The sequence below is a fragment of the Xiphophorus maculatus genome, chromosome 12 (genome assembly GCF_002775205.1).
Source record: "Xiphophorus maculatus strain JP 163 A chromosome 12, X_maculatus-5.0-male, whole genome shotgun sequence".
Lineage (NCBI taxonomy): Eukaryota > Metazoa > Chordata > Actinopteri > Cyprinodontiformes > Poeciliidae > Xiphophorus > Xiphophorus maculatus.
The window spans coordinates 3,390,775-3,403,483 of NC_036454.1; the positions used below are offsets into that span (position 1 = coordinate 3,390,775).

The 12,709-nt window shown below is 38.1% G+C and overlaps 1 protein-coding gene across 1 annotated transcript in view; it reads left to right on the plus strand.

Annotated features, from left to right (window-relative positions):
• dapk1 (death associated protein kinase 1) overlaps positions 1–12,709 on the plus strand; it is a 65,816-nt gene that overhangs the window by 21,105 nt on the left and 32,002 nt on the right. The window contains exon 3 of the mRNA XM_023344186.1: positions 8,212–8,433. Coding sequence (XP_023199954.1) covers positions 8,212–8,433 — 222 coding nt within the window. The remainder of the gene's footprint in view (positions 1–8,211; positions 8,434–12,709) is intronic.

Here is a 12,709-nt window from a genome sequence, read left to right on the forward strand (position 1 = left end):
AAAGGAGCTGCAGATCATTTTCAGTCGTCTTTCTCACATCATGCTCACAGTAAACCTGTAATATCAACATGACTGTCTCTAACGGGAAGCATAAATACTGAGCAGAGTTATTATTGTTAACTAAAACTAACAAAATAACAAAAACTGAAATTGATTTTCATTAAGTGAATTATAATTAGCGTGTTTGCTAGTTTGTATTAGTTATTAGATAAATATTGTTAGTTGGTTTTTCATACTTTGGTTAATTTTTAGGTACAGAATTAAAAATTCAAAGCGTTGTGATTATGTACACATCGATTGGGTAAATTAATACGCAACAGAAAATACAATTTTCAAAACATTTATTCAATGGTTGAATACGTTTCTCAGAACTATTGCTGTCGCCATTTTGCGGACTAGCGTAGCCGCCAGGAGGAGTATGGAGCGCCGTTATTTGCCGATAGCTGATGTAAACTGCTTGTTTACGTTTTAAAAATAAATCTATTTTACTAAGTTCAAAAGGCTAATAAATAGATTCAAACACAAAAATAAAGAATATTATAGCTATAATTTCAGTATGTTTTAGTTAGTTTTATGAATGCATGACATGGTTCCAGTTAGTTTTGCCCCATTATTTACCATTTTTATTTATTTTAGTTAAGGAAAATGTTGTCCTGATTTCAGGTTTTATTTTGTTAGTTTTAGTTAATTGGAACCTTGGTAAACGCACTCTTAAAAACTAAAACTAACTGAATTAAAGCCACAACGAAATAAAACTAGCCTATAATAAAAACCTAAGACTAGTAAATGTTTCCACAGAGACTCTCCAAAAGCTGTGTTCCTGTCCTCCTCCCTCTTCCAGCTGCTTCACAGAAACAAGCAGGCCAGCAGTGGGAAGCTTCAACAAAGCAATTTGATCCTTCAGAGTATCTGAGGCTGAGAAACAGCCTGCCTGCTTCTGCTGGTTGTGATTCCCAGGAAGGGGGTTTGCTCTTCGTTATTTCATCCGCTCTGCTTGTTCAGCAGCCGCTGTGCAAGTCGGTGTTCTCCCAGGAGGATGACAGGGATTTCCTTCACAGCCTCGGCTGAATAAAGAAGCAGGCATACGATGCATTATCTCGTATGGAAGGAAACATGCTTGTTGTGCTTCTTCACTGCAGCTTTTGGTTTTGTTTTCCATCCGTTCCCTCAGAGAGAGAGATGGAGAGAATTTGAACTATGGCCATTACTTTTATATTTATGTGTGCAGCTGCTGATGTTGATGAAGGGTTGATTCTTCCTTCCTTTATGTGCTGAAAGGAGGAATAAAAAACATCACAGGCTGTTCAGGAATTCATTTATTCACTTTTACATAATTAACCTTTATCATTTATTACATCATGTTATAATCATTTATTACATCATGTTATAATGTTTTCCCTCATCAGAAACAGCCCTGGTTAGATAGATTGCTTCAATTCTTTCATGCATGTTTGAGAAGTCATTTAATCTCCATGGCAACCATTCAGTTGTGGAAAACACCTGAGTCTACCTAGCTCCGCCTCTGAGTCACAGCTCCTCCCCCGCTCAGCTCCTTCAGACTCGCCTGCAGCAATTAGCGAACTGAAACTGCTGAGAAGCTACTTCTCAGAGCAACGCTGGTAGAAATGTTGCTAAAGGGTTAATAGATGAGCCATATTGGGATGACTTCCTGAAGGCAGCGCTTCTTAAAGAGACAGAGGCCCAATTCCAAGGCGTTAAACTACAAAGTCAAACTTTTAAGTCATATTTGATTTTTATAAGTTTTGCCCTTCTGCTTTAAATCAGTATTTAACTGAGCTACTTTGCTTCCATTTGGAATCGTGTCTAGTTATATCGCACAAGCCGGTCCATCCAGATTTTTGTGGATCCACAATCACAGAAATTCATGCAAAATCAGCAAATCTCAGAATTAGCTAAAGTGAACTCTGGTGTAGTTCAAATTCATATGTGAACACAAATCTGACCAGAAACCGCTCCAAAAGCAGGAAGTGGACGAGCGCAGGGCATTCTGGGAAATATAACCAAACGCGTTAGCCTAGCACTAGCGGCAGAAATGACTCGTGATAATTGGCTTGTGATAATTAGACAAAGACAAAAGAGAAATCCTACAAGCACAAAAATCTGGAGCTACTCCATTTTTGTTTCTGTTTCATGAAGAAGGAAGTTGTGCTCATTGTTTTCTTTAGAGGCCCTTTCCTGTCAGGTTTTTGGCTTATTTGTGATTCTTGGTGTTGCGCCCCCTGAGGCGAGGAGGGGAACTGGCTGCTCAAAGGGTTTGGTTGGTTTGACTCAATGCAGTGAGAAATGAACCACAGCAGCTGCAGATGGAACAAATGTTGCAATTTTGGTCCCTAAAAATGTATCAAACTGAATTGAGGTGGGAAAACCCTGAATGTCCCTGAACAGCTTTGGGCTGGAACCAGTCCTGTTTTTTAAATTTTGTCAGACAGCTCTGTTGCAAAACTAGTAAACACAGTGGTGAGTGTGAATCATCCCCAACATGTTGCCCAACAGGAGGGAAGATGCGGTCACCATGAGGTTTCCTCCCATCATGAAGCAATGCCTTTAGGACTCCTGACATCTAATCCAGGTGCCGAGTCAGACAAGAGTTTAATAAATTCATGAATCTTATATAACTGAGTTACATTCAGGCGACGGAGGCCAGAGACACGGTTTGTGTTTTAAGTGCTTTTGTCGAGGTGCTGGTTGGGTGAATTGGCTTAATTAAGGTCTAAGAGCACTTTTGAAATGTCACAGAGTGCTGCTAAATGTCAGCTCTGATTCCTTTTCTTTTTCTTTGAGACCTTTTTTGTTCCTACCGGATCCTCCGATTTCAGACTCTTGCTGGCTTTGTATCAAATGTTGCACACAACGGGCTGCACCGTGGGCAGTAAGGAAACCATAAACACATGCATGTTTTCTCACGGGGTATTTCCTCCTGCGGTCCAGAAGTACACAACTGTCTATGACAGTATTGCTAGACGGCAGTTTAGCTAAAAATCAGCTGATTCTGCTCTGACTTCACTGAATTTCACCGTTAAAATCATAGGATGACATTAGATGGGCTGTGTGTTATAAGCCTGGCGGGCCACCAGGCTTTCTTCCCCCCTCCAGGCTGAGCATCGTTTATTTATTTATTTTTACATTTTTATATATATATATATAAACCAGTAACCGATAAAACAAAGACTTTTTGGTTAAGCTTGGTTTGTAGTTGATGAGTTGAAGCAGTAAATGAAAATGCTGCTCCAAGCTGGAGACATTACTAATCAAAATGAGAAGATCGAGACAAACACAAGAACGCTTAATACAATAAAAACTTTTCACCCCAGGAATATTTAGTAAAGCATACCAATATGCTGACTCATCATTGTCCATTATATTACTTTTGATTTATTTACTTTTAAATGTGACCAGCATTACACTGCTTGTTTTAAGATTCACTGGTTGATTACTTCATCAGGATTTAACTGAAGTTCCATACATTTATTATTTTAATCATATTTCGTTGTGTTTGCCTCGTTTAAGGCTAAATGGTTTCTTCCAGGAACACTTAATAACTCAATCAAACACTGACTCTCAGGGCGTCGCCTTGAGCACCAGGCTTAGCAGGTTTTATGGGGGAAATCCTGTTATAATAACAGACATAAACGTTCTTGGCCTTTAACACCAGTTAAAGAAAAAAAATCAGAAATTTTTGCTTTTGTGATATCGCTGCAGCTGAAATGAAATATGTCTTGGTTGCTTATTTTTGGTATTTTGTGCTGATTTTTTATAATTGTCTATTTTTTGTCAGGTTATTTTTATTTTTATGTTTTATCATTTATCTGTCTGTGATTGTTGCGAAGCGCTTCGGTCAGCTGAGGTTGATGTTAATGTGCAAAATAAATAAACTAACTTGAGTTTATAAACTCATCTTCATCCGTTAGAAACTTTGCACAACTTCCCAGTCAACTCATTTCTTCTGTGTGAGTGTGGAAAGCTTTTATTTGCTTTTGTTACATTTCCTGTTTGACATTGTTCCAGGTGGCCAACTCTGGAGGCTAAGCTAGCTGCTGAGCACAGATTGGACCATTCAGTTGACTTTTTGTGCACCAGCTAGGTGCTTGGTGTGATTTGCCAAAGATAAATCATTCTTGGTGCTGCAGTCATGTAGCATTTTTAACCACAAATTTTCGTAATTGTAGCTTTGCACCAGGATTTCTTCATGTTGCAGCGTCTAGAGTGCTCTTTATAGCGTTTGGAGTCAGAGGATGAGTTCAGTAGGTTTCAGTAATTTGATATGAGAGTAGTAGAGCTGCATTTGTAAGTAAATGTATTAAATTACAAAGAAGCTGTGTGAACAAAAGGCTTGCACACTGTTGTCTCTGAAAGGAGCAGATCAGGATGTCTGTCCATATCTGCACCGAGGCCTGAGTGACAGACTGCAGCAACAATGGGCCGAGGCCAGACTGACTGGGGGTGGACGTGTTATTAGCATGAGAAAGCCTTCATCCTCAGCTCCCTCTTCCTCCTCACATTATCTGCTTCGTGTCTCCGGTGCAGGACAAGTCACTTCCTTAAAGCGGCTTCGTTCCTTCCAGCTTCATGGTACATTTTCATCAGGGATGCTTCGGTGTGAAGTTCTTCCAGTGCTGCCATGATGCTGCTTAAAAACAAACGACAACTAAACAAAACTGCTTGCACAAAATTTGAAACTGGAAAAAATATTGAACTGATTTATTGATTTTCAGTTTCAAATTTTAGTAGTTTTGACTTTTTTTCCAGTTTCACATCTTCTGAGTTTCAAAACTTTTTTTCAGTTTCAACTTTTTTATAAGTTAAATTTTTTTTTCAGTTTCAGATATTTTGTATTTTGAACAAACTTTATGGCTACAATGTAGCCCCAGGCTTTCCATCATTGTTTTTTTTTCATGCGCATTTTGAAGTTTCGCACAAAAAGAAAAGGTTGGAAGTGGCAAAATTCAAAATAACTTCAATTTAAAAAAAATATTACGCTTGTTTGCGGTCTTTAGTTTTTTGAAAATGAATTACTGAGACAAAGAGGAGATGGAAACATGAATAAGTTCTTACGTTATGAACGCTCTCACCCCCTGGAAGGCTCTGTGCCTTACCAGAGACACAAAACTTGGAAAAATTTCTTAGTCCAAACTGACTCTCCAGTTTTTTCCTAAGATTTGTAGCTCATGCTAGTTAGCGACTTCTACTTCCTGTTTATCCTGATTAGCGTCAACATCTGATGTTCCTGATTGATTCGCCCCAAACTGTAGATAAAAACACAGTTAATTAGTGTTTTCTGTGCCACATTTTAAAAGTTTGCTTAAGATTTGCTCTACAGTTGGATGGAAACAGCCAGTATTTGGAGTAACTGCTGCTGTGACTTGGCATGCAGCGGAGAAGACGAAACATTCCCTTTCTAGTGAAATACGTTGCCGTCTTGATTCTGTTTTCCATCAAAGATCCTCTGCAGTTGACAGTTTCACAGCCAGAGGATAATACCAACTCATCAGACACTCACTCACTCTGCTGAGGGAGCCACATGTATCACCAAATTGCTTCCTAATAAACCGGGCCTCCGGTGACAGTGATTTTGTTGTGGTAGAGAGAGGCTTTGAGCCAGATAAGCTTCTCCGTTGTGTTTTTGTGATTATGGAGAACCAGAGAAAAATGATCCAGAATGTGGCAGAGTCTGATTTTCTCTCCCCTTCCCTCCATCGCTTCGTGGGTGTTTGGTACACTAAGTGCTTCATGATTGCTCGGGCTGTGAGGAGGCGCAGTCGGCGGAGGCGTCAACAGCCCTCAGCCAAGTGTCCTCGCTTCCCCAAGTGGTTTTCCTGCCAGCGCTGTGGTCGAGCGACGGCACAGTCAGCGTTATCCTGATGAGACGAGGGATTCGACGACAGTGCCGACAGATTTCCATAACAACCCCTTTGTTGTTCATATGCAGGATTATCAGTGACTGAAATGTCAGGTGGACCTTGGTTAGCTCAGCCTGCATGTATAGAGTGTGTGATATATTGCAGAGGACTGTTTGGAGAGCAGTAATTGTTGGCTAATATATTCCAAGAGTCATAAACTTGAATTTTCATGCTACTGTAATATTTAGCTAGCTGGATGTTGTCCAATATGTTGCTAAAGGTCACAAACTGATGGAAGCGTTATTTAATAGGCCTGTCACAATAACAAATGTTGCTGGACGATAAATTGTCCCAAAAGTTATTGCGATAAATGACAATATTGTTGTTTTAAGACCATTTTTAAGTGGTTATAGCGGCATAATAATAAGGCAACAACATGTTCTCAACTTTAAATTCTCATGAACATTTAACACTGGAACTGGAAGACATTTTAAATATCCAAAATAAATAAACAAAATACCAGAAACGACAAATAAATGAATTATAAAGTCTCTGTAAACAACATTGAACTAGCTGAGACCAAAGCACCAGCCTGAAGACTTTCGTCATCCAGTTTTTGGTAGAAGGAGAGAAAAGAGAGAAACAACAAATTTGAACTTGTTTTAATTTATTATGTAATTGATTTATTGCCCATTTTTTAACCAATCCGACTGAGATCCTTTACGTCGGCTGCCTTTAGCTGCAGCAAATTATCTCATGCAAAAACAACTCATGAGGAAGTGAAACAGGAAAGTCCAGAAACTGATTCTTACTGTCTGAGACATGAACTTATGAAATCCCACTGAGTAAAGTTACATCCACAAATACACAAAAATATTTCATGTTTCTAAAAAAGAGAAAGTGTTAATATTTATAACCAATAAACTTTGTCAAAGTTCAAAATGACAACACTAAATCTGCTGCGGCTTTTTTTGTTTTTTATTTAATTAATTGCTGCAAATTTTAAATCTGGTTCAGATTTCTGCTGCACTTTAGTCTAAAAAAATTCATAACTGCCTATTCTTCTGGTTCGAACACTGCAAATATATTTAAATATGCATTAATCACACAATGGAAACTGTCTTGGCGCTAACATCCATTAGCTTCCTTATTTCTGCTTTTAGGGCTATAGCCAATCAGCACAAAGGTAAAGGGAAGCTGCCTCTGGATTGGTGGATTGCTTTGCAAACACCAGCCACTAACGTGTCAGTTTTACTTTATCATTAAAAAATAAAAATCCCTGAAATATGTATGAAACACCATTATGAAATAATCAAGTAAGTACATGAATAAAACTTGAAATAAAGTAAAACTGTTGAAAAAACATTTTTTTGTTTTTATTTCATGGGCATATGAATTTATTCGAGGAGGTATTTATTAATTGTTTATTAGCAAAAGCATTAATTTTGAATAAAACTGCTCTTCATAATTGGGTTTGATATGTAAGGACAGATTAAGACATGCTGTGTTTATTGGCTGAAATGATTCATTGATTGTTGAAATAACCTTCAACTAATTTAGTAATCAATTAATCATTGACTGGGCCATACAGACTAAAAAACGCAATTTGCTGAAAAAACAACTCAAAAGTAGTAATTAAGCCCAAAATGTACAAAAAATATATTAATTTTCATTTTCATTAGCTGCAATGTTGTAACAGTGAAGTCTGTGTAGATTATAATTGCATGTTTTTACAGATTTATTTATCTCTGAGCTTTCTCACCTCTAACTTGTTTTCTTATGCTCATTATTAACTAACATATGAAATTTAACCCAGATATTTTTCACATTCAACCTGAGAATCATTTGGTGGGTTTAAGTAGAAAAACCGGAAGTTTTTCTGACGTTCATCTGAATCCATATTGATGTTGAGGTTCGGCATTTAGTGCGTTCTCTGATTCCAGGCGGCGCTGCCATGATTCATCATCCAGTTATTAATTAAATCTGTTTCTGATCAACACTTTCAGTGCCTCATTTTTCCTCCCACTCCCTTTGGCTCATAAATCTGTGGGAAGCACCAGAAACTCTCATATGTTCGACAATGGTTTTCTATTTGTTACTGTGCTTTAGTAGAGCATTTAAATCACTCTGGGTGTGTCTAATTAACTGATTAGTTTGCTTTATTATTGGATAAACTTGTACTTCCACTGTATGATTCACCCTATTCTGATTAAAAACTATCAGATTATAATTTTACCGTGTTACTTTCTCTTCTTTGTTTGGTGTTTTTATCCTGCTAAATATAATAAAATTCTTTTATAGTTAAGTTTTCAACACCAGCATGAGGTTTAACGTCATCGTTTCTCGTCGACAGCGGTCAGTTCGCCGTGGTCAGACGATGTCGGCACAGGAGAACCGGCGCGGAGTACGCCGCCAAATTCATCAAGAAGCGGCGCAACAAGTCGGGTCGGCGTGGCGTGGCGAAGGAAGACATCGAGCGAGAGGTGAACATCCTGAAGGAGATCCAGCACCCGAACGTCATCACCCTGCACGAAGTGTTTGAGAGCAAAGCCGAGGTCATCCTCATCCTGGAACTGTGAGTAGCTCCTCCTCATGAACACTAATAATCAGTTTAAATACATTTATCTGTACAGATTGCAGTCCACACATGCCTAGAAAATTAAGAGTTATTTTAGTTTCATAACCCAACATAAACAGAGCAGTAATTAACGCAAAACTACAAAAAAGATTTTTTAGAGTGTTTCACATGTTGATGTTAGAAGTTTTCTTGTTTTTGCCTCATACTTTACTGCACATGGAAAAGAGTTCACTATAGGAATGCATTTTAGGCAATAAAATGTTCTTTATGTCATTTAAACAAGGAATTTAATCATTTGTTTTTTGCATCTTTTAATGTGCAAACTTTTTATTCATTAATTGACTGTGAGAAAAATCGATTAATCATAAGAATATTTGATATAATTATCAATTACTGCAGTAATTGTTAGTTTTGTTGGCGTAGCTAGCACTATTAGCGCTATTGCTAAGGCAACATTGACACGATGTTTTTCCTGACTATTTTAATTTTGACTCGTACAAATTTACTTTCTAAGACACATGGAGCTAACGAAATAGTTTGAGTAAAGTTTTGTTTTTGCAGAAAAGCATGGCAGGTTTCAGTCCAGAAAGGCTTCTGTTCTGTTGTAAACAATGGGAGTTTTTTAATTTTAATAACAGGACATAACAACATGTAGTTACTTTTTAATTGGCTGATGATGATCTCTGGCTGATGCTTTGTGAAACAGCATTTGGTCAGTCCTGGAGACCGAAGGTGTATTTATCTAAACTAAGATCAGTTTTTACTGTCTGAGTAGAAACTTCCTGTCACTTATTTACTTGGCTTAAGGTGTAAAACAGCACAAAGGCAGTTTAACAGGAAAACGTCACATTGCATGGAGGCTTTTCCTGTATCTAAACAACATAATGTCTGATCAGGAATTATAACGGCCAGTGTTGGAGGGATTTATGTATAAAATATTGACGTTAGCTGGGATCTCTTAGAAGTGCGGTGCGGCACGAGGCTTCTTTGTTCCAAACACCAGTTAGACCAGTTCAACCAGCCCACATGCCACTTCAAAGACTGTAGGATCAGTTATGTTTGCTCCGCAGGTATTCAGCTCACACACTTCTTTGGAAAAGGTCGTTCCGACAAGCAGAGCGCAGTACACTTGAATCGCTGAGTCACCTGCAAGCAGCAGCAGCCTGAACCAACAGTGCAGCTGTAAAACATGCGACGTGATTACTTCCTGCCCGTTCCATTGCTGAGGCAATCATCCGGTACAAGCGCGCCATTTTCCTGCTGAAAGGCTGAAATTTCTGCAGATTAGCAGCTCAGATTTTACGAAAATATTTGTTTAGCACTTTTGCTGTACTGATTACAATTAACCCTCATTTTCAAAACTGTTTCTTATCATTAGTAGCGGCTGGACTCAATTAAAATTGAATTGTAAGGTCTGTAATTTCACATTTAATTAAAAAACATTCCTTTTTGAAACCCTGTAGCTAAGTTATTGAATAAATAGATATATGTGCTTGACAGCAAATATATTTATTGCTTTTAATCTGTAGTTTAGGTTATCCAACCATCACTTTGGAGCAAAATGTTATTCTATCCATTCAGCTGTCAGTGTTTCAGGAACAGCTTCAGAAATATGGACAGTGGACGGTGACGTTAGCATTAGCGCCTGTGCTAAAGCCTAACTCCTTTTAGCACAACTTGACCACAACAGTCGTCTTCTCAGCATACAGTCAGATAATTAATAGTTGTGTGTCAGATTTACGGGTGAACCAGAAACACAATACAACAATTCAGACTTGAGACTTCTGTATGAAGAAAAGAAAAAATTTAAAATTTTAATGTGTTAAAATTTGTCTAATTAATTAATTGAAATTCCTCTTTCCTTTCTATCTTTCTTTTCTTTCTGTCATTCTGGTTTTGTGTCTTTCTTCCGTTTTATTTTATTTAGGTTGTTTTTTTGTCTTTTTCCTGCATCATTATTTGCTCTCCGTTGTCACGGTGCACTCTCTTGTGACGGGTGTTTAGCGGTTTATCTAAATGTTTTAATTTCACTGAACTGTTGTTGGTTCTTTGATGGCGGCGACTCGGAGGTAAATGTTCCTGACGAGTCAGTCTGATCAGCGAGCGCTCTGATTTCCAGACATTCCAGTAATGGCTTTCTGTGAGCAGTTCGCATTTCAGAGATGTTTCTCATAGCAGTGTCAGTTGTTTGTTTGTGTTGGTATGTTTTTATGGGACGATGGTAAAAGAATCGTGCATGTGAGGAGAACTGGACTCTGAAGAACTGGAATATGAGAGCGTGTAGATTAGAGATGGAAATAAGGACAGCAGTTGATTTGTTTTCTGTTGACATCCAACACATGCAGATATTCTCCCATATTCAGTTATCAAGACTAAACTCTCCCACCCAGCAGCTTGGCTTGGCTCCTCTTTAGCCTTCACAACTGAAGTGTTTGTGGCTTCAGAAACATTCCTCAGATATTCTGGTCCATAAGACCTTGAAAACGTCACATGTTGCTGCAGATCTGTTAGCTTTGAGCCATGATTGTTTCTCCTGTTTCCAAAGGTTTTCTAATGGACTCAGAGCTGGACTTGGTGATTATGGTTTCACAGTAGACTTTAACTGTATCATTAAAAGACATATAGTTCGTAAAACTTCAGCTACTTCTAAGGTAAATTCGACCCAAATAAAAAATTTTCATAGCATTCTGTTCTTTTCACCCACCAATAACATCCAATATCTGCCACTTCATATGTGGAACTAAATCGGATAAATATCAGATAGTTTTCAAAGCGTCTGCAGTCTGAACGGTTGTACTGCTTGTTGTTGAATCTCATGAAACACGTCGTGATTCTGCATCAGAAGAACCGACGTAAACAGCGGCTGAAAACTATAAATATGAAGTAATGACAGAAGTCTGTGTCACTAGATGCGTTTCCATTAACCACATAAATAATTGAACAAATTGGAATTACAAAAATGAATTTGCTTAAAACATGCCAATTTTGGGAAAAAAATAAATAAATAAAAACACATTTATTGAGACGTTTTTGCTGTAGGTTTTTTGGCTGTGTTGAAATTTGTGTTTCACAAAACTGCAATGGAAACACTTTTTTCACATCACACGAGTCACGTGATCAACAATCAGATTTTACTACTGGCAGAAACGACAAAGAATACAACAGGAAGCGGTAGGAGGAGGATGGTGCATCGTGTTTTTTTTAATGTGTGAACAAACTTATTCACATGTCATTTTTAATAACCAAAGATTCAAGCTGCACATGGTATTAAATCTCAGTCATGTGAATGGTTTTGATTAACTATTCACGTGACTTTGGTGTTTCAGGCGATTTCAGAATCTGCCCATCGTTAAGAGGAGCTTTCATTTATGCCCATGGCTGATACAGGTTTAGTTTCTAAGATGCTAAAACTCGAGGAAGCTGGAGGGAAATCCTCAGGATGGATTAATATTATTAAAGCAGCAGTATTGTGTTTTCCAGGCACATAGCGCCATTTTCTATCACAATCAATTAACAATGTTACTTTCGGTTGTTATTTTTAACGTCTGGAAATTAGGCCTCTGTCTCTTTAAGAAGCTCCTGCTCTTTCTAAAAACTGCGCCTTCACATCGTGGCTCCTCTATTAATCTTCTTACAACATTTTTACCAGCGTTGCACTGAGAAATATCTCCTGTTATGAGCTCAGCGGATCCACCAGGTGTTTGCTAATTGCTTCTGGCTAGTCTGAAGGAGCAGAAAGGGGGAGGAGCTGCGTCTCGAAGGCGGGGCTAGGTTCACCAAGGCATTTTGCACAGCTGAGTGGTTAATGGAAATTAAAGGATTTCTCAGACATGCATGAAAAAATCAAGGCGACACTCAGGTCTGTTTTGATAACATTACAACATGATGTGAAGCTAAAAATAGTCGATTTTACATCATTCTGCCCCTTTAATGTTCAACAGCAGGATTTATCTCCTACAAGAAGATACCAGACATCCTAAAACTGAGCAACGATGAATATTTTTTCTCTACATATTTAAAACTCTGTATCAGGTTTTCTAAAACTTGAAATAGGTAAATGTAGAGCGAGGATTCATGCATCAGGCGTCATCTGTTCGGGTGTGGTCTCCAAACGTTTGAGGGACACGTTTGTGTTTGTTGCTGGATTAATTGGTGGTTCTTTATGTGCTGAAACATATTTAAAATGTTAGAATTATTCTTATATCATCAGAATTACTATTAATCTTAAATTTCACGGCGACTTTTGGGTGTATTTCCTGACATATGGTGACAA